Here is a 20,423-nt window from a genome sequence, read left to right as displayed (position 1 = left end):
TCTTGCCAAACTCTGTCAATGTAGATATCTTAAGTAACACTAAATTAAGAAAAAAGCTTCTTTAGTTTGTCTAATTCAAAATAAAGCTATACTTATTTGGTCAACGCTAAATATTTTCATACAATTCACATCCTCTCAACTATCATGCTAAAATAAATTACACTCCTAATTAAAGGAATTTAGGTAGAGTTGGAGAATGAACAACTAATTAGTATTAAATTTCAAGTCAGGTGGCTAACTTTTAACAGGCAACCCCATTTTGACTATGCCATTACATATAATGCACATTTGGTGTTGTCCACTTCATCCAAAAGGGGATTTTTTTTCTTCAAAATTTCACTAGGAATTGAATTCTCTTGAGAGTTTCTAATTAACGTGTAATTAAGATTTCGGAGCATATATATATATTTGTTTTATTTAGTTGTTCAATATTGTAATGACTAATTCAAAATTAATAGCATGTGACAAGTTGTTAAACAATGAAAATTATAGGTTTGGTAAAGGAAAAGGATCGGAATTCAATTAAATAGAGTGATAAATAAATTATTATTACTTACCTATTTTAATTACAATAACAACAAATAACAAATTCAGTATAATCTCACAAGTGAAATTTAGAGATGATGTTGTATACTCCGGGCAAAGCTAGGTAGGCTTGATGGGTTCATCCAAACCCGTCCGCCTTCAATGAAAAATTTATATATGGTTAAAATTATAGTAATAGATATTAAATTTTTTCGATTTTTGAATCCTTTAGTGCAAATTTTTGAGAGACTAATTTGAGAAATTCTAGGCTCATTAATTACTGTACCTAATTATTCTTTATTAATATATATGGCACAAATCACTTTTTTTTTTGCTGAACAGAACAGGTCAATCACTTGGTCAAGCCGTACTCGAGGTGAATACATATATATAAGTGGAGTAATACCAACCTCGAGGCATTTCCACATGGTTGCATACTTCTTTGCTCTCTTAATTTCGAAAGAAATATTATTGTACTATTTTTTATAATCATACAAACATTTATAACTTATTTTAAATTCTATTTTGTTATTAAAGAAAATGTTATGCTCAATCAAATATCATTACAGAAAATAAGGAAGTAATTGTAGGGGCATCTCCAACCATACACTCTATTTTATTCTCCAAATATAAAATTCTCTATTTTCCCAGATAACCAACTCCAACTCAATTCTCTATTTTACTCTCAAAAAATAATTTTTTTCTCTCTTCTCAATATTACATTATTATTTCTATTTCATTCTTATTTTCTTATTTCATAATATAAATCCTTTCTTTCTTTTTCCCAAATAATTACTTTATATAATTTTCATGTGATATAAAATTTTATTTTATTTTAAATTTTTAAATAACATAAATTGCAAGAAAATATTATATAATATATAAATTAATGAACAAATTCAAATAAAAGTGAAATACAATTACATAAACACTCAACTTTTAAAATTATTACATTGCTCCCATATATATTCTATTAATGCATTACGGAGTTCAAAATGAGTATTTTTGTCCTTAATTTTTTTAAGTCTAGCTAAAAATTATTCAAACCGGAGATTTTTATCTACCATCATACCCTATTTTTTTTCCGAATAGTGCTAAATTTGAAAACGATCTACCAGAATACTAAATTATTATTGTGATAAATTAATTATTATGTTATGTATTGTATTGTGTTTTATCTTGTATTTAAATTATTATGTTATTAAATTAAATTTTTCATGTTATCATTTTAATTTTGTGCATTCTTTATAGTGAAAATTAATAATAAAATAAAATTATATTATTGACGAAAATTAGAAAAACAAATATATTTTAATTCGGGATGAAAGTAGTATATATTAAATAATATATTTTTTAAAATATTATATTACATATAAAAAGAATTATGAATAATAGATATTTAATTAATGACAGTATATGTAAAATAATATGTTGATTAGAAAATAATAGAAATAATAATAAAATATTGAAAAAGTGAAATAGAGAGTGTGAATAGTAGTTTTCAAAATTTGGAGAACTATTATTCAACTCTCTAAAAATGAAGAATAGAGTCTAAAATAAAGAGGGGTTGAAGTGTCCATTCTCTATTTTACTCTCCAAATATAAAGAATGGAGAGTAAAATAGAGGTGGATTAGAGATGATCTTAGTAGTTTCAAGATTAAAACAAATATAAAAACCATGATAATCATTATTAACACTTGGCCATAATTGAGAGAAATAGTCATCTCAGTTTCCAACTTTATTAGTAAGAAAAAACAACTGAAAAATAAGTTATACATTCTTGATTGTTCTAAAATTATTCTCATGATGAGGTGGCATGGAGAATCATCTTGGAGGAATATTCTGACTTCTCATTTTCCCAATTAAGTTTTGATTCATCACTAGGAAAATACCCCTGAAAAATGGTAGTAATATACATGTATTTCAGATATATCAATAATAAACACAACATGAATCAGAATTAGTCAAATCATAAAGATATGATAGTATTTGAGTCCAACTCAACCCCAAAAATCAGTTCTTCAGGATGGACTGACTAAGTTTACAGAATACAAATCACCAGTTAATTTTCCAACTAATATGAAACTTTTACCCATATCACTTCCCCTTCACACCCAAGCTCAAGTACTGGGGCGTGGATTAAAACTCAAAACAGAAATGTACCCGACTCTGATATCATTTACCTCGAGTTTATTTAAAAGTTCCTTGGCATTAGGAGCTGATACAAAAATTTGGGGGGCATTAGGGCAGATGAATCCTTCCTCCACTGCTTTGTCTATAAACGTCAAGAGGGAATTGTAGTAACCATCTACATTCAATAATCCTACCTGCATTAATATTATTTCAATCAAATTACTGTTAATCATGGGGAAAAAAATTCTAATTAAGCTGATTAAAGGAACTTAGAAATTTAATTACCGGTTTATCATGGATTCCAAGATAAGCCCAAGCAATGACTTCAAGCAGCTCTTCTAAAGTTCCATAGCCACCTGTAATATTTACTCAATTAGTCCAATAATTTCACTAGAGTTGCCACAAAGTTTAATTTCTTGCAAATAAAAGGTACTCATGTATTTTGTAAAGAATTAGTATAAATTAGTGAATGCGAACTCAAAATAATTAAATCGATGTCCTCATAAAAAATATTTTGTTGTCGAATTTATACACATCATCTTCAAGAAGATGATCAAAATGATTCTTTTTAATAATTAATATATTGAGGTTAGTTTATTTTGGTTCTTTCATATATGCATCCTAACAGATCGATATGGTCTTTAATTTAAGAAAAAAAAAGTGATTTTTTTTTTGTCAAGGACCATATCATTTAAAGTGAATATATCAAGAACAAAAATAGACCAACACCTACATATTAAGGGACCATTTTGATCATTTTCTCCATCTTTGTGAATATGTACAGTAAATTCCATTTTCTCACATACATTATTGATTGCAGCAAAAAAAGACATTTAGTGACAATATTTTTTTCCTTTTAAGCAGCAATTGAGTTAATGTCATCATTACATTTATAGTGATTAAAGTCTTTAGCGACATTATATAAAGTGCTGGTTATAAATAGATTCCCATACTATATTAGTGCATATAGCGACAATTATATTACTACACCTAAATAATAGGCACAATTTTTTATTTTTGTATAAAGTAGATGAAAATTTTATTTATATGACAAGGTGGTTATTATATGGTGAAAAATGGGGAAGAATGAAGAGGAACCAGGTAAAGCAATAAAGGCATCAGAATGTTTGGCCATTTCAGCTTTCCTCTGGTGCATATCTGTTACTGCCTTCACCTCTCCTACTGTCTCACCAGTTATCTGCATGTGGCACCACAACTATTATTATTACAGTAAAACTATTGAAAGGGTAGGAAATTCGGGTCCACCTATTATATAGCAATTCATCGTATCAATATATTGTGACATTCATGATCGATTGATTAGTAAATTTCAATTGTGGTTTATTCTATTCTTCTACTTTCGCTACGTAAATGAATTACATACGTTATCTGACTAGATTTAGATTAATATGTTATGTAATTTTACCGAAGTCATTGCAAAAATACCCACACAACAAGTCCACTGACACTCAACTTTGTTAGCCCCACATGCACCAAGTGGATATATATGTACAGTCACTGAGTTAGACATATTATCTCCAGAAACAATTGGTGGGGGTCTTTAATTGTAATTTGTAACAATATAAAACAAGAATAAAAAAGAGAAGTAGTGGGGAAAAGAACCAAAAAGAAAACGATGAGGCTTGTAATGCAAATATTGCAGCCTTTATGCAGGGTCGTCGTCCTCTCTCCAGTCTACTATTGTACGTAACTGATGTTAATATACTAGGCAACACGGCACGTTAAACTACATTCATTGCTTTCTGCTCGAATTATGCACGTCCATATATACTTCCGAAAAAGATTAATATGTGTACGTACATAATTGTCATGAATCAATCTCTATTTATTTAGGAAGATAACTACAAAAAGATGTATAGTCTCTATATAACGATATTCCATTATATTACTAGACAAACAATGTTACGGCCTATTGCAAGGTCTACGAGAGAGTTGAAGTGGCCTGGGCAAGAGCCATGACAGAACATGACGTTTACTTGATGGATTTCTTAAGAAATAAAGTTATATCAACTATAGTTTTTGACATCGTTAAGTGTTTGATTCTAACATTAAGTGGTATTAGAGTCAAGGTCATGGATTCGATTCCCAAGATTGAGCAACATGCTACATGAGGTACAAGTTTGGAGGGGGTATTAATTATTAGATAAAGTCAACATTCTACCTATGGCAAAGCCTGTTTACCCAACATCCTGCTTGCGCAAGGACTAGGGTGGTCCTGATTGGAGTCATTATCGAATATGCTGGGCTTAGTTAAGAAATAAGGTTATTATACCTTTACTATCAACTATAATTTTTGGTAGAATGGTAGGGTTTGATCGTAACGGAAACATGTCCCTATTGTTTTTATGTCTAAATTTAGTCCGCAAAGAGGACCAATTGCTGTGTTGGAAGGAGGGGGACCAAAAGGGAAGAAAGGGAATAAAGAAAGCAATAGCTATCGAACAAGAAAATTCTGAAAACAAAAATACTAAAACCAAACATACTACCCAACTAAATATAATATTAGGGGTGTACAAAATTGAACCGAAAATCGAGTCAAATCAGAAAAAAATTCGGTTTGATATTGAAAAAAAAACCCGACTATATTTAGGTTGGTTTGGTTTTAACTAAAAAAAACCAACCCGAGACCAAACCAACCCGACATTATATATGTAATATTAAAATTTTATTTTATACATAAAAATATTTACTTTGATATAATTTTAAAATATTTCTTATACTATTTCATAGTTTTTATCTTTTAATATATTATTTCAAGTTTAAAACTTAGAATTCGGAATGGTCCAATAAAGATTATAGTTCATAGATGTTGATACTTATAATAAAACTTAAATCAAAATCAAATTAATACCGGTGCAAAAAGAAAATCAATTCAACACTAAGAATGACAATAATATTAAATATTTATGTTTTAGTTTTACATTGGTTTAGACAATTAAAATACATAATCTAATTTTAATTTTCCTTAAATATTTAGTAATGTAAGTAATACTTATTAAATTTATTTTAGCATGATTTAGTACTTTTAAATTATGATCATTTTCATTATGACTTTGCAATATTTATTTTATATGATGATTTCATTATTATTTTTTATTGAATATTTTTGTGTCATCAGTACTCATCTCATATTTTGTGTTATTTTTTTAAGAAACGCCTTAGATAATTGTATTTTGGTTGGACTAAAGAAATATTTGGAGCGCAAGTTAATTATATGTTTGTATGCAAACTTTACCGAAAAAATCCAAAAATCTGAAAAAATTCGAGGTTTATTAGTTTGGTTTGATTTATAAATTTAAAAATTCAACACAATGGTTTGGTTTGGTATTTGAAAAACCCGAACCAACCCGAGGTTGAAAAACCCGAAAAAATCCAAATTTTATTAGATTGGTTTGATTTATAAATTTAAATTTTTTATACAAATGATTTGGTTTGATATTTAAAAAACCCGAACCAACCCGGTCATGTACACCCCCTGTACAATACTAATAACATAAAATTCCATCTTGCTGTTTTTGTATCATATACCAACAACTAGAACACACTTCATACAAAAGATAACAAGAATGAGGTAGAAAATACATCAAATATGAGAGGCTACCACAAAAACCCCTTAATTTCATTTGTTTTCTTATTTTCTTATGTCACTTGATTTTTAAACTAATAATCGAGTATATATGTAAGTCAAATTAACATCTTAATATTGTGACGAAAACGCTTACCTCTTTCGGCATTAATGTCTTGGGAATCACACTGAAGAAAAGAACATGTAAAAATTAGTTAGGGCACCTAACTTAGGAGTGAAAATCTTGATTAATCAAACACTCTTAGTCCCAAAATAACTGTCGTTTTAGCTCACTTTATGTTTATTGAGAATAATAATAAAGACTATAATGTAGTATAGTTTAGTACTCCCTCTGTCTCTAATTACTTGTCCACTTTTAAATTGACACAATTATTAAGAAAATAATTATTGACATAGTGAGTTTACCATTTTACCCCTATTAATTATGGAGTGAATGAATTAAAAACTTAAAATTTTCAAAAAGTTCTACCTTTTTCAAAGTAATTAATTGAGGGTATAATAGGTAAAAATATTTTGTCCTTCTTTGATTTGTCAAATTGGACAAATAATTAGGGACAACTAAAAAAGGAAAAGTTGACAAGTAATTAGGGACATAGGGAGTAAGTTTTCCTGGGACACTTATTTTGGGATGAGTGAGTACTATGTTTTGTCTTAAATTTCTAAAGCAACACTTATTTTGGGACAACTTTTTTTGTTTGTTAAAGCGACGCTTACTTTTAAAAGCAAGTTGCCAATATTTTAAAGTTAAGTTATTCAAAAAATAAAATAAAAATTATATTTGAAGAAGAAAGAACTGACCCAAGGACATGGCGACCACCATTATGAACTTCTTGAGAGACCAAACCCATCAAACCAATGCTGCCTCCTCCATAAACCAGGTCTATTTTTCTTGATACCTTTGTTTTATACAAACAAATATAATAAAATAACATAACATTTTGACAATTGGCTTACACAGTGATGATTTATATAGTCAACACATAATAATAAAGTATGCGCATAAGCTATCATACATCATCGCATCAATATCTTAAAGAGATGAAAGACAATTAGAGAGTTAAGGAAATTCAGTAGTACTATTTTTCTTACTATTTCTCTTCCAAGCTCTATTGCAGCTTCCTTATAGATACTTTTTTTTCCAGCACTACTCCCACAAAACACACAAATCCTCTTGAATTTTGACTGTTTTATTTCCTTCTCCATATCTCCTATTTTTTTTTTTTTTTCTCTTTCTATGTGGGAATGGTGGGTATCTTGACTACTTGCTAGTATAAATAATGGAACAAGTTACACTACCTTTTATAGTAGTAAAAATTTTAACTTATATGAAGCTTACAATTTAAAGAAACATCTACACATGTATGTTATCTTTACGCGATTATAATTTTAAAAATAAATTAAATTAGTAATAACTTCCATGCCTCTTGGACAAGTAGCAATAAAGAATTACTGTTTATTAAATTGCCACGTGCATCCACAATCTGTATTGCGTAACAGAATGGCAAAACCTAGCCAAGCACAACTAAAACACACTTAAAGTAGCCGTCAAAATTTTACTTTTTTTGCGAATTTATACCACTAAGCATTGTGTCACAATATTTTATTAAAATAAAATTCTTCAATAGAAATAAGTATAAGTAAAGAGGGTTAAACTTTACCTTATCAATTTTAACCAGATACTATCAAACTTTTACTAATTAACAACCATCAAGAAAAAAGGAACTAGAAACAATACTCACTCAATTTTGTTTGAGTGAGATTGTTAATGCACAAGTCCATCCCTCTTGCGCTAGATTCTGAATTTTAAATTTATTATTATGTGTGCTTAAGATGAATCAAACTCACATCAAAGATATATAAATATGTTTCTAAAAAAAAATACTAAATTTATGAAAAGTTACTGCGCTCCCAAAAACCCCGTCTCACCATTAGCTCTAAGATCTACCTGCCTACATCCCACCTACTTGAAATTATAACGTTATAACGTTGTATAGACTATGGTTATTGATCTTTGGATCCTCCAATGAATTGAATAACAACAGGAGTAAAGTATTTAAATGCCTAATTTGTGAACGAGAACGAGTAGTGTAATTATCTCATGTGGACACTTGTCATTTGCATTAATGTAATCAGAAATTATTACTAGTAATAATAATAATACGTACTACTTGTCAATAATGAGCCTCACAAGTAGTAAAGTATCCGTACATATTTCGTATTACTCTGTGTGGGACGTGGGGGGGTACTGTAAGTCGAATTAAATAGAAGTCACAACGTGGAACTTTGGAAACGTATCATAATTTTAGCTTTCTTCGTCAGAAAATTACTCCGTACATTTTAATAAATATCTTAATTAATTTTGTTACAATTTTTTTTTTTTTATCTTTAATCAAAGATTTTGATTGGAGAACCTCAAAATAAAAAATGCTTTATTTACCACACTTTTAATACTAGACTTACTTGATGACTAAATATAAATTCAGATTAGTCAGATCAGTAAATTACAAATACGAAATGATTAAACCAAAAAAAAAATACAGGAGGAAAAGATAGAGAGGTAAGAAAAAAAAGTGCATGGTTTTCAGAGACGGAGACTTTTTTCACTAGTGGTAATTAATTTCGCATGTAAAAGTAAAGGCATTTCTTATATATCACCTCCATGCCCTATGGCTATAAGCATGGCTGGGTATATATAGATTGTTTTTAATGGACGGATAAGATTGAATATGAACCTATTAAAAAATAAATTAGATAAAAATGGATACTTGCATTTTTGATTCATACTGCCTGTACTATTAATTAATTTCACCCTAAACCCATGTTCAATTATATCACGGTGTTAAAAAAACTATAAAGTTCAACATCTAGCTATACATGACTTGTAGTATGGATTTTTTCTCCAAGGCTGTCAAATCAGTTAAAAAATAATTACTATCAACACGTCAAAATAGATTTTGACAAATTATCAGAATAAACATAATTATTTGGTATTCGAAATCTAGTGATTGTTCAGATTGTCTCATTAAATCAAATCAACTCAGCTTGCTAATCAATCTCCAAGATCTTTTATTGGGCGGCAAATCGGAGACAGACGACCACAGTCCTTGGCCTTATCAATATCGGAGGTATACTAATCAATCAACCCATAAAATCAATTTTCTTTTATGACAAAATAAGTCAAACCTAAGTGGTCACTGCATCTAGATTCAGTGTTTGTTTCCAGTCCTCTTCATGACAACAAAATGGATAGAAGAGTTTTCCATTGCGTAACTATTCTTTCCTCACCAATATGAGCTTAGATGGGTTGGCACCTTTAATTAAAGGTCTCTATCAGGTTTGAGTGTTGGTTATGAAAAAAGTCCTATGAAAAGTGCCCTCGTAGAAATGGGTTCTGCGATGGTTAGGTTCAGCTTAATCAGACTCTATTACGGATATTATAAACAAAACGCGAGGTGAAAAAAAAGGAAAGTCGGTAATTGCATTAATTAATGAATGAGTTAATTATATGCTTTTAATATGGATGGGAACACATAGTTTTCTGGTACTGAGTACTTATGTTTACACTTTTCTGGCCATTTGTTGGCTCCCAATTATGGTAATCTTTTTTTCTACATTTTCCGGTTTGCGTCGCTTTTACTTTATTTGGATAATGACTATTCAAATCATTTCATTTTTCTATTTTTTTCCTACTACCAGCTAGAGGTTTAGTGACTAGCTTTAATATGTGTGGACATCTTGATATACTTTTAATTATTGAATTTCAATTAATTACTAGTACTTAAAATTCAAATCAAATACTACCCTAATACTTGTGAAATCACAATAATATGCACTAGCGTCGGCAAGATTATTTCTCACCGAGTTGGTACCAGAAAGAGTACTTCTCCTTATATCTTTTACTTGTCACATTTCGCAATATCATAATTGTTAACTAACGTATTTTTTCATCATATTATTATAAAAAAGATTACAATTTATAAAGCATTTTTCATATATTTTTACAAACATCTATACTTTAAATTATTTTAATTTAATTTATCTCTGAAAATTAATCAAATTAACTTTTACATAGCAATATGCGACAAGTATATAGGATGGGAGGTTGTATATGTCAACAGTAACAGTAAAATTTGAGAAGCAAAACTAGAAGTGATAAAAGTGAATTTGTAGATAAAATTAAAAGGCAATGACAAAGAGGCTGATAAGAAAGAAAGTGCCTTGTTAAAATTTCCAAGTGGTCCTATGTAAGGAATAGAACGCCGAACACGACTTCATACCTATGACTTGAATTTGGGATTTCTGATTAAAAGATGTACGACTATTTACTACTCCATCATAACCCTTGGTGGTACGTAATAGCTCTGTCTCTCTCTTCATATATATATAATAAAATTTTAACTTATGAAAACGTGTAATAATTACTACTATATTCTATATCATATAGTTATATTATTTAGAAAAACAGGTCACTTATAATCATAACTAAGTCCAATCCCATACTAACTACTGGTTGAAGGTTAAATGATGATAGTACTACTATATATGAATTGGGTGGGTGAAAAGGATGTTGAATTTATCCTTATAAAAGCAGACCCTCTAACAGGAATTGGGTACATAAAATGTCAGACTCAAGCTATCATAATTCATATTTCTCCATCATTTTAGACTAAAAAGGAGATGAAATTCAACAAGAGTAGCCATCAGCAAGTGGAATATTTGAATTTACTCAGCTGTGCTGGTTCCTTATTTGTTCCAAAGTTTTTGGTCGGCAAGAAAGGGATGGCAATGCATATAATTGAAGTTACAATAATACCGTCCTATACTTGATTTACATGTCAACACATTATTGTTGAATCAGACACTATACAATGTATTGTGATGGAGATAATAAGTAAATCAACCACAACAACATACACTGAAATCCGAAAAGGATAGAACTTATGCAACCTTACCACTATCTCGTGAAAGAGATGTTGTTTTCAAAAGACCTTAGACTCAAGTGTAACAAATCCAGGTACAAAGAAGAATGAGACGGTGAAAAAAATATAGCAAGCTAAGTAGCAAGGAAACAATGCAAAGTCTGCCAGAATTAATGTACTGCTAATCGAAATATAATAAACAACATACTCCCTCTAATTACTTGTCCACTTTTCCTTTTTTAGTTGTCCCTAATTACTTGTCCATTTTGACAAATCAAGAAAAGATAAAAAAATTTACCTATTATACCCTCAATTAATTACTTAGAACTTTTTAAAAATCTTAAGTTTTTAATTCATCCACTTCATAATTAATAGGAGTAAAATGGTAAACTCACTATGTCAATTATTGTTTTTTTAATAGGTATGTCAATTGTAAAGTAGACAAGTAATTGGGAACAAAGAGAGTATTAGGATAGATTATTGAAAACAATACTAAACAATGATATATCATACCAAAAACAAGAGTTACAATACTATAACTAGTACAATGGCAAACACCAATTATCCTAAGCAAGCCCAATACTACACTACCTACTAATCTTCTATCCTAATATAATCCACTCAAATTGACTGTCCAAGTTTGGCAAGTTAATAATTATTAACTTGATCCGTTTTGGTTCGTCCAATTCGATCAATCTAAAAGTTGAGCTACTTTTAACTAAAGATGTAGTCTAAATTGATCTATAAGTACTCTTGTCAAAATATTTATTAAAACAAAGTTAATTTTTTGTTTGATGAACTATATTATATAATCATCATAAAGAAAAAAAATGCAAGTCATTTTAGCTGGGTAATTAAATAAATTATAACTTTTCTACAAGATACAATTTTAATGTATTTACTGAGAGGGCTAACAATTTTTTGGGCAAGGCATATTGAAGGAATTATTAAGTACATTGTAGACACTGAATGAAGGCAGGTTAATTATCAAGTATCTTGCATAGATTCAAAGGTTCCCTACCTAAAGTAGAAGGTTTGATTTCCACCCTCCAAGTAATTAGGGATCAATCACTTGGTATGTGTCCAGTAAGATCACCATAGAAAATAGTTGTGAGAGGTCAAATGGGCTAATTGAGTTTTTCATGGTCGATTATGACTTATGGTTACAAGACATATCTTTATTCAAACAGAATTTTTTTTTAACACTAGAGCAAGAGAATCACTATATTGTTGAGCTTCCATATTTGGTGATATAAGGAATCAATATTGACCTGCACTCAATAGAGTTGATATATCTCGTGAGACCTTTATCTTTATATGTTGTAAGATTGTAATTAAATGAATAAGTTGAGTTGAAATTGAGTATGTTAAAATAGATTGGCTATAAAATATGGGTGTTAGAGATTGTCCATGCTGAGTACTACTACTCTTATTTCGCCCACCACAACACCCATCACCCCTACCCCTACCTATTCTCGCAATTTATATCAAATTTATATAAATATTTTTAGAATAATATTTTTGGGCACCAAGAAAAAAAAAAATCAGGCAAATAGTGTACACTCCAAGGCGTACAAATGAAATTGTGGCCAACTATAATGCAACGTGACCATAGAACACACAAGTCCAGATGTCATCGTTTCATAGACCATCCTCATCGACTCACCAAATCTTCCATTTTCAGAAAAAAAAACAGCAATGGTAGCTGAACTCAAGCAATGATCTTTCTTCTTTCCTTCACAAATTCAGCTGCTACTCATCTCGTCTCCCTCTCCAAATTCCCAATTCTCAGAACCCCACAATTCTCCACCATGTCTACCAATTTCTTCAAGTCTCACGCCTTTGCAGGCAACCCCATAAAGCTAAGAACCCCTAAACCAACTGATCCATTTTCACCACCCTCTGCTCTCAAGACCCTTAAAAACCTTCTTTTAGGAAATACCCATGAACCCCATTCCCCTAATTTCAAGATCTTGCCTTTCAGAAAGGGAAGGCCATTGGCTGGTTCAGTTAGGGATTCGAATGAGCCGAATTGGCATCTGGGTTGGTTGAGTTTTGGGGATTGTAAGGCTTTTTTGGAGAATTCTGAGGTTAATTTGAGTGAAGATACTTTGGTTTATCTGGGTTCTGATTCTGAGGGTGATGGGGTTTATGTTGTGTACTGGGGTATTGATGTGACAGAGGCTGGTAATGGATTGGTTAAAGAATTGGGGGGTAATCAGTTTTGCTTTGTTGAGCTTAGGACTTTGATGGTTGCCACTGATTGGGAAAATGCTTCATCCATGGGACAACTTGCTATTGCTGGTCATGTATGTGTATTTCACCTCTGCCTTTTCAATTTCAAAAACTACAATTCTTGTATAACATTGATACAATTACATTGCTCGTCGAATTGGATTGCTGCTCTAGTTGTCTGCATTATGATCACCAGCTATATGAATTAACTTGGCATATTAATGTAGTGAATCATTTTCATAAACTATCCACTACCAGCTGGTATTTTGAACCCATGTACTCCTTTCGTTTTGATTTGTTTGTGTGGTTTTGACTTGGCATGGAGTTTAAGAAAATAAATAAACTTTTTAATCTTGTGGTCTTAAACTAAGATATGTAGTGTGTATCAAAATGATCTTTAATCTCGTGGAAAGTTAGATTACAGAGTTGCAAAAAAAGGAAAGATACGTTCTTTTTTAAACAGACTAAAGAGGAAAGTAAGACAAACAAATGAGACGGAATATCCTTTTTCAAGTTCTATCTTTAGTTATGTAGATTCTTGTAGGCAAGAAAATGTTGTATGTTTAGAATACTACTTAAGTGATCTTACATAATCTTTATCTAGAACTGCTTAACAGAGGATCTCTTGTTATGAAATTGCAACCTGGTTATGCAGTTAACATCACGTTGTAAATGTGCATTTCAAACTTTATTATCTTAAGATTCTTAACCTCAATTATATTAAGCGTGTTTTAAGGGTTGTCTCAGAAAGTGTGGATGTGTCTAAGAGTCCTGATAATTCCATCTAGCATCAAGTTTGTTTCTAATTCTAAGAAAATGAATTTGGGTTTTTGCCACATTATTGTCAATGTTGAACTGCACATATCCAATCATTCGGTAGCATTCTGTTTTAGTTATTTGTTATAAGTACCTTCTAATGCTAAAAATGGCGACCACAATTAACTGAATGTTTTACTTTTTGTCTTTGGAATTTTATCAGGCCAGATCATTACTAGAATGGCATACAGTATCACGTTTTTGTGGATTTTGTGGTGGTAAGAACATTTTAATTGATGCTGGGAGACGGAAACAGTGCTCTAATGAGTTATGCAAGAAGAAAATCTATCCTCGAGTTGATCCAGTATGTCAATCAGATCAATTTTGTTCTCTCTGATTAATATTCTGCTTGTGGTTGTACACTTTTTTGGTTTACTTGTTTTTCTTTGTTTCGTGGAAGAGGTTATGGGACTTGTATACTGAAATGCTACATGAGAATCCTAACTTTCTTTGGCATGTCTTGTCCTGGCAACAGGTTGTGATTATGTTAGTTATTGACAAAGAGAATGACCGTGCGCTATTAAGTAGGCAGTCAAGATTTGTGCCTCGCATGTGGAGTTGTCTAGCTGGTTTCATGGAGGTATGTGGCGTGCTTTTGATTTTGAGCAATGCATTTTCGAGCTGCTGCATAACTTGTTGCCAAATTTAGTTAAAAAATAGCAGTCATATGTCTTGATCACTATGGATGTTGTCCATGGTGAAAAAGAAATTTAGTCACTAGAACCTCATTCCTGCATCAGTGTATTAGTTATTTGACTTATTTTCTATTAGCCAGTGGTCAATTTTTATTACTTCCTCAGTGTATGGAGTAGGAAAAAAAGGTTTTTGAGTTTTGACACAAGCTAAATATTTTAACATAGCCCAAAATACCTTAGCATCTTGTGGTCTACAAAATGACTGTCTTATCATAAAAAAATGATTTTTTTTTTTTCAATCTTTTGAAACAAGAAATGGAAAGAGTGTCACATAATATGGAACGGAGGGAGTATTTCAATTTTCTGCATAGTACTTCAGCTCCTTTTTGTTTTTTGGTTGGTTTGCTGTCTCCCTTTTCTGTTTCAATAGGTGTACAATTAGCCAGCATTGGTTTTTGATCCTGTCATTCACAATTTATTTATGAAACATGTTAATTAGTATCTAAATTTATTAGTAGCCAGGAGAAAGTTTGGAGGAGGCTGTGAGAAGAGAAACATGGGAGGAGACCGGTATTGAAGTTGGACAAGTTGTTTACCATAGTTCTCAGCCATGGCCTGGTAATGTTCTTGGAAACAGATTTATGGTATTTGTTCCCTTCTGTTCTTTTAGTTATTTTATACACCTAGCTTTTTCTTAATGATGTAAGGTAATTATGTAATTAGTGTTTTTTCCAAGGAAAAGTGCCAAAAAGTGACAAGGTAAGGTGGGTGGAACTTGAAGCGGAAAGAGAGAAGTGAATCACACAATTTATGAAGAAAATTTAAATTACTAAACATACATGAACTCAGTACTAATGATTATTCAACATCCAATATAAGAAAATGCCTTTATTAATCCAACTCCTCAAATCGAGATTCAAAGAACAAGTGAATCACAGAATTTATGATCACATCCATTATAAGAAAATGCCATTATTGAGATTCAAAGAACTGATCCTGATTTTCATTTTGATAACTTTATGAATCATTCTTTGAAGCGCGTGACTTCACCCATGAAGCAATAACCATTGCTTCGCATCGTAGCAACAAAGCAATGCCTTTTAATATCAATGCTGGGAATGAATACCAGAGTAGCTCCTAATTGTTACCACCAATCTTTTAAAAAAACATCATATTGGTGTGATGCATATCACTTGTCAGCTTTCCATTTTTCTTTTGAGCATTGTTGATCTAATTGTGCACCAATCAGTTGCTTCATGAAATGGTCTCTAGAGGTTTTCTTTTCCTCATTGGCAGTTGTTACTGAACATTTTATCTGTATTTCTTGCATGCCAGTTTTCTTTTAGCTCATGTGATTATCATTTTACTGTATGATTCCTCTACAGTTGGACCTAGCAGCATGCCATGCCAACTTATGGTGGGATTCTTTGCGTATGCAAAATCACTGGATATTAATGTGGATAAGGAGGAATTAGAAGGTAACTTGAAGATCTTTAATTTTGATCGACTCCCTTTGACTTATAATGCTTGACTTCCACCTTTATATTTTGATTATGGGCATTTTCTTTCTTTCTGTGACGGTGAATAAACTTGTGATCTAGATGCGAAATGGCACAGCAGAGAAGATGTGAAAAAGGCACTCACAATTGCGGAATACAAGAAGGCACAGAGGACTGCTGCTGGTAAAGTGGACCAAATGTGCAAGGGTGTAGAAAGAGGACAGAGTTTGTCTTCCGATTTCAATGTGGAAAGTGGGGAACTTGCTCCTATGTTTATCCCGGGGCCCTTTGCAATTGCTAATCATCTCATTTCCTCTTGGGTGAATGGGATTGAATCACAACTTGCAAGTTCTTTCTCAAATTTATAGGTTGGTGCTCACCAATGAAGTTTTTTTTTTGCGGCATGTCATTTAATCTTGTGTGTATCATCTTTCTATTACCAAATCTCTTGTTTGAAATCGATTTGCTGAAATTGTTGCAACGTTAATACTGTAGTAAGCTCCTCTAATCTGTTAATGTGCTCAAATTATTAAGTTCCTGTTCCACATAGTTTTTCTACTTAGGAGGTAAGGTTAACATGAAGGATGTCTTTCTGTGTGACAGGACTTTAGTAATTGACATCAACAATGTTGTTCTCAAAGCTTCTTAGGTAAGTAAGATCTTCCATATCGTCAAATCTTCATTGTATTGTCGTATCTTCCTCTTCAAATGATTGATGCAACAAATAGTAGTCTAATGTTGATCTCAATTTTCTTTGCTCTTGTTGGATTATTTTGGTCTGACTAGATGTAAGCATAAATCAAAGAAAGAGACAATGCCAAATAGTGAAGGTTTCTACATAAAATGACCTTAGTCTACTCGTGAAGAAACGAATATGCTTTGTTATTCTAAAACTTGTGGCTTTCTGTTTTTACTTGGTTAAATTTGTCTATTTGGTGAAAGAGGTGGCTGGGAGATTCATTTAGAATGTCAATCGTCAATATGCTCATATTGGTGACGTTATTGTTGCTGTGATCAAAGCAGTACCAAATAGATCAGAAGTAGTCAGAGCTGTTTACAGTAGAATTTTGTATCTTTGATCGACATATGTTATAATCCTCAACTTAGAGAAACGTTAGTTTACCTGTGAAAAGAGAGGATTGATTCTACATTCATTTCCATGTCGTTGAATGCAACATGTATTTTTTTCTTTTCTAGGCCACCACTACCCTCCGATGAGACGAACAATTAATCTTGCAGGGGAGTTGAACCTCCATATGTGCTGCAACAATACCATTGATTCAGTAGATGAATGCTGCTGGCAAGTGTGAAAATGGACGTGTATACGTACATGCATAGCAGACGTGCTAGTATAAATTTTAAGCAATTGCACTTCGCACTACTTAATTTGTAATTTGAATTTTGTGTTATAGAGATATTTACGCCACATAGCTCATATTTTGAGTTTGTTGCCCAATTTAGCTTTTATTTGTGTATAAACACCTTGCGTATACATTTCTATATAAGAATGATATATTATGTATCTTGTTTTTTTCCAGTTAAATGGCGTAATAACTAATCCTAGTTCTGAATATGATTATTAATTAACATCCTGTACTAAGTAGAGTATAATATATATAGTACACATGCAATAACAAAACAAATATAAAGAATCAATTCATTTCTATTTGTTCTGGTTTGTATAATCTGATAGGACGTTTATTTAGTGGCTGAGCTGGTCTAGCATTGCTTTCAGATTCCTGTCATTAACAAAAAAAAAATCAAGAAAACAGTGTTACTATCAAACTACCAAATTTATCGGTAATTCAAGTTAATTCGTCACTAAATAGCTTCAAAAGTCATAGCTAAATAAGATTTAGCACATAATTTTTGTTGTTGAGCTAAAAAAAAAAAATCATCGCCAATTTCTTATTTTCTAGCCGTGTTTTAATTGAAGAGCCATCCTTTTCGAATCTCACAAATTCATTATTAAATACTCGTTTTTGAATCCAAATATACAAAGAAACATACACTATAAGTAAATGAAATATAATTAGGTAAGAAAATTATTACTAATTACTAAAATTTTAATTTGGGGTAGCAACTCACATCATGAACAGCATCTCTGATAAGTTTCATTTGTCTTTTGGTCACAGTTTTCACCTGGGAAATTAAAAAAAAATCACTTAATTAAAATTACTTTCAAAATGTGAAATTCTTAAATTTAATTTTCATAATATTGAGTGGGATTTTTTTTTTATTAATTACCTTTCTATCCATAGTCCAGATAACACCTTCAGTGCAAGGTGGTACTGTTAGGGAGCCAATATACCTATAATATTTTTTGCCATCTATTTTTATTTGCTTTGGATTAATTCTTCCAATGGCTCTCTCCACACCTTTTGTATTAGCAAGTGCTTTTAAATCCTTCTCTATCTGCGATATTAAATTACACTGATAATATAAAAATTAATTTTATTTTAATACTGTCAGTGAATATAATTTAAGTCGGAGCCGTCCAATCTTGTAGATGATTCCAATAACAGCAGTCTTTCCATCATTGCTTTCATGTACCAAATGTGCCTCCAAATTAAACCTGCATTTAATTTGTTGATATAAATGCATAAAAAAATTATGCAAAAAATAAAGAAAAAAATAGATTGGCTCAGCTATAATAAAATCTATTATTGTCACTTATCAATTTATATAATACAACGATGTTTAACATGGAAAATAGAGTTAAAGGGGAGAAAAATAAAGAAAATCTTTTAGCACATATCAGAAATATCTTTAGAATTTATCGCCGTTTGAAATATTTAATGATATTTTTAAGGCTAGAAGGACAAGATATCATTAAAAGTACGTACAATGGGAAATTCAAAATTAATGAATTTTTTAAATAAAAAAATGTCATTATTTTGTTTTTGAAACAGATTAAAAGAAAAGAGTAGTGTCATGTAAAATAAAATTTAGTCGGCCAGCTGAAAAATTTCACAAGAGGGTTCAGAATATAAAGAGATATATATACGAAGAAACTAAAAGGATTCAAATGATGTTATATAAATAGTGTAATTTTTTGACAAGGAAGGTTACTGGCTCCGCCCTTGTGGGGGGTGTTAATACTAACAGTATATATGTATGCCATAGAATATATACATTTTTCCATTGATTGTGTGTTCAGAAGGTGTATGCCAATGACATTGTTTAATTTGATACTGAGTTCCATTTATCAGAAGGTAATGTCAAGCTGACCAAAAAGAAGTTGCTTTTGACTAAACTTGTAGTCATGAGAATTTTCTAAAATTTTATTCAGGTGGATAATTGAAGCCTCCTACTATGTACTTTCTGGATATTAATTAATTGTATATGCTGTATAATAAAAAGACAGTCCGAGGACTCCTTTTTGGATTTCTTAATTCTCTGGAGTATGTGTTGGTTGAGATTAAAAGGACAGTTTGGTGCATTAAAATTTTCGTTATATGTTGGATTCAGAATAAAATTGAATTATAAGTGTTTATTATATGCAATCTTATTTTACATTTTTACAAAAGACTATTTCTACAAATTAAAACCATGACCTTCTGGTTGAGATTCCATGCATCGAATAATTAAAGACTACCACGATAGTTTCTTTATTGAAACTAAAATTCTATTTTCATTTCTCATGTCACATGCATGCCAATCTTTTTTGATATAGTTGTGATATTCGGGTCAGGTTGCATTTATCTAAATTAATTTCATAAGATACTTTCCACCGCACACCAAAAATATTGTACTTCCTCCGTCTCAAAATAGTTGTTCACTATACTATTTTGGGATGTCCAACAATATTTGTCCACTTTATGATATCAATGGATAATTTTATATTTAATTCCTAATACTTTTCCTATTATATTCAAAGGGTGATATAGTAAAATCACCATTCTATTTATAATTTCTTAAAGGGTGTGTCAAGTCAATAATGAACAAGTATTGTTGGACAGAGGGAGTATCAGACAATTCCGTCCATCAAAATTAAAACATACATTAAGAATTACAATTTTGATCTATGCTAGGTGATCTCTTAGCTACCAA

General features: G+C 31.0%; 3 protein-coding genes across 3 annotated transcripts; 1 reads left to right on the top strand and 2 right to left on the bottom strand.

Annotated features, from left to right (window-relative positions):
* Positions 1-2,646: 2,646 nt before the first annotated feature.
* LOC125807691 (cytokinin riboside 5'-monophosphate phosphoribohydrolase LOG3-like) lies at positions 2,647-7,516 on the bottom strand. The gene is made up of 6 exons (XM_049487423.1): positions 7,356-7,516; positions 7,065-7,162; positions 6,403-6,433; positions 3,758-3,857; positions 2,945-3,015; positions 2,647-2,853 (listed from the first exon to the last, which is right to left on the bottom strand). Exons 1-6 carry the CDS (start codon positions 7,467-7,469, stop codon positions 2,647-2,649), a joined length of 621 nt encoding a protein of 206 aa, XP_049343380.1. The 5' UTR covers positions 7,470-7,516.
* A 5,315-nt stretch (positions 7,517-12,831) lies between these two features.
* On the top strand, positions 12,832-17,077 carry LOC125807504 (nudix hydrolase 19, chloroplastic). The gene is made up of 7 exons (XM_049487228.1): positions 12,832-13,494; positions 14,400-14,540; positions 14,712-14,816; positions 15,390-15,489; positions 16,257-16,349; positions 16,473-16,738; positions 16,974-17,077. Exons 1-6 carry the CDS (start codon positions 12,904-12,906, stop codon positions 16,736-16,738), a joined length of 1,296 nt encoding a protein of 431 aa, XP_049343185.1. The 5' UTR covers positions 12,832-12,903; the 3' UTR covers positions 16,974-17,077.
* A 945-nt stretch (positions 17,078-18,022) lies between these two features.
* LOC125807690 (bifunctional monodehydroascorbate reductase and carbonic anhydrase nectarin-3-like) lies at positions 18,023-19,585 on the bottom strand (the record flags this gene model as incomplete). Its single annotated transcript, XM_049487422.1, is given in 4 exon segments — positions 18,023-18,109; positions 18,459-18,512; positions 18,618-18,945; positions 19,506-19,585. Coding segments are annotated over 4 exon segments (549 nt in total), but the record flags the coding sequence as incomplete, so codon positions are not given.
* Between the last annotated feature and the right edge of the window lie 838 nt (positions 19,586-20,423).

The sequence above is a fragment of the Solanum verrucosum genome, unplaced genomic scaffold, assembly GCF_900185275.1.
Source record: "Solanum verrucosum unplaced genomic scaffold, falcon-dt-bn FXZP01000183.1, whole genome shotgun sequence".
Lineage (NCBI taxonomy): Eukaryota > Viridiplantae > Streptophyta > Magnoliopsida > Solanales > Solanaceae > Solanum > Solanum verrucosum.
This window is presented reverse-complemented; position numbering and strand designations above follow the sequence as displayed.

Excerpts from the sequence above, each read along its gene's own strand:
- LOC125807691 (XM_049487423.1), bottom strand. The coding sequence starts at position 7,469 with ATGGAGAAGGAAATAAAACAGTCAAAATTCAAGAGGATTTGTGTGTTT. Across the intron at positions 6,434-7,064 it reads GGTGGTCGCCATGTCCTTGG|TGTGATTCCCAAGACATTAA; the intron begins GTCAGTTCTTTC and ends TCTTTTCTTCAG. Across the intron at positions 3,858-6,402 it reads AGACATTAATGCCGAAAGAG|ATAACTGGTGAGACAGTAGG; the intron begins GTAAGCGTTTTC and ends TGCCACATGCAG.
- LOC125807504 (XM_049487228.1), top strand. The coding sequence starts at position 12,904 with ATGATCTTTCTTCTTTCCTTCACAAATTCAGCTGCTACTCATCTCGTC. Across the intron at positions 13,495-14,399 it reads AACTTGCTATTGCTGGTCAT|GCCAGATCATTACTAGAATG; the intron begins GTATGTGTATTT and ends GAATTTTATCAG. Across the intron at positions 15,490-16,256 it reads TAGTTCTCAGCCATGGCCTG|TTGGACCTAGCAGCATGCCA; the intron begins GTAATGTTCTTG and ends ATTCCTCTACAG.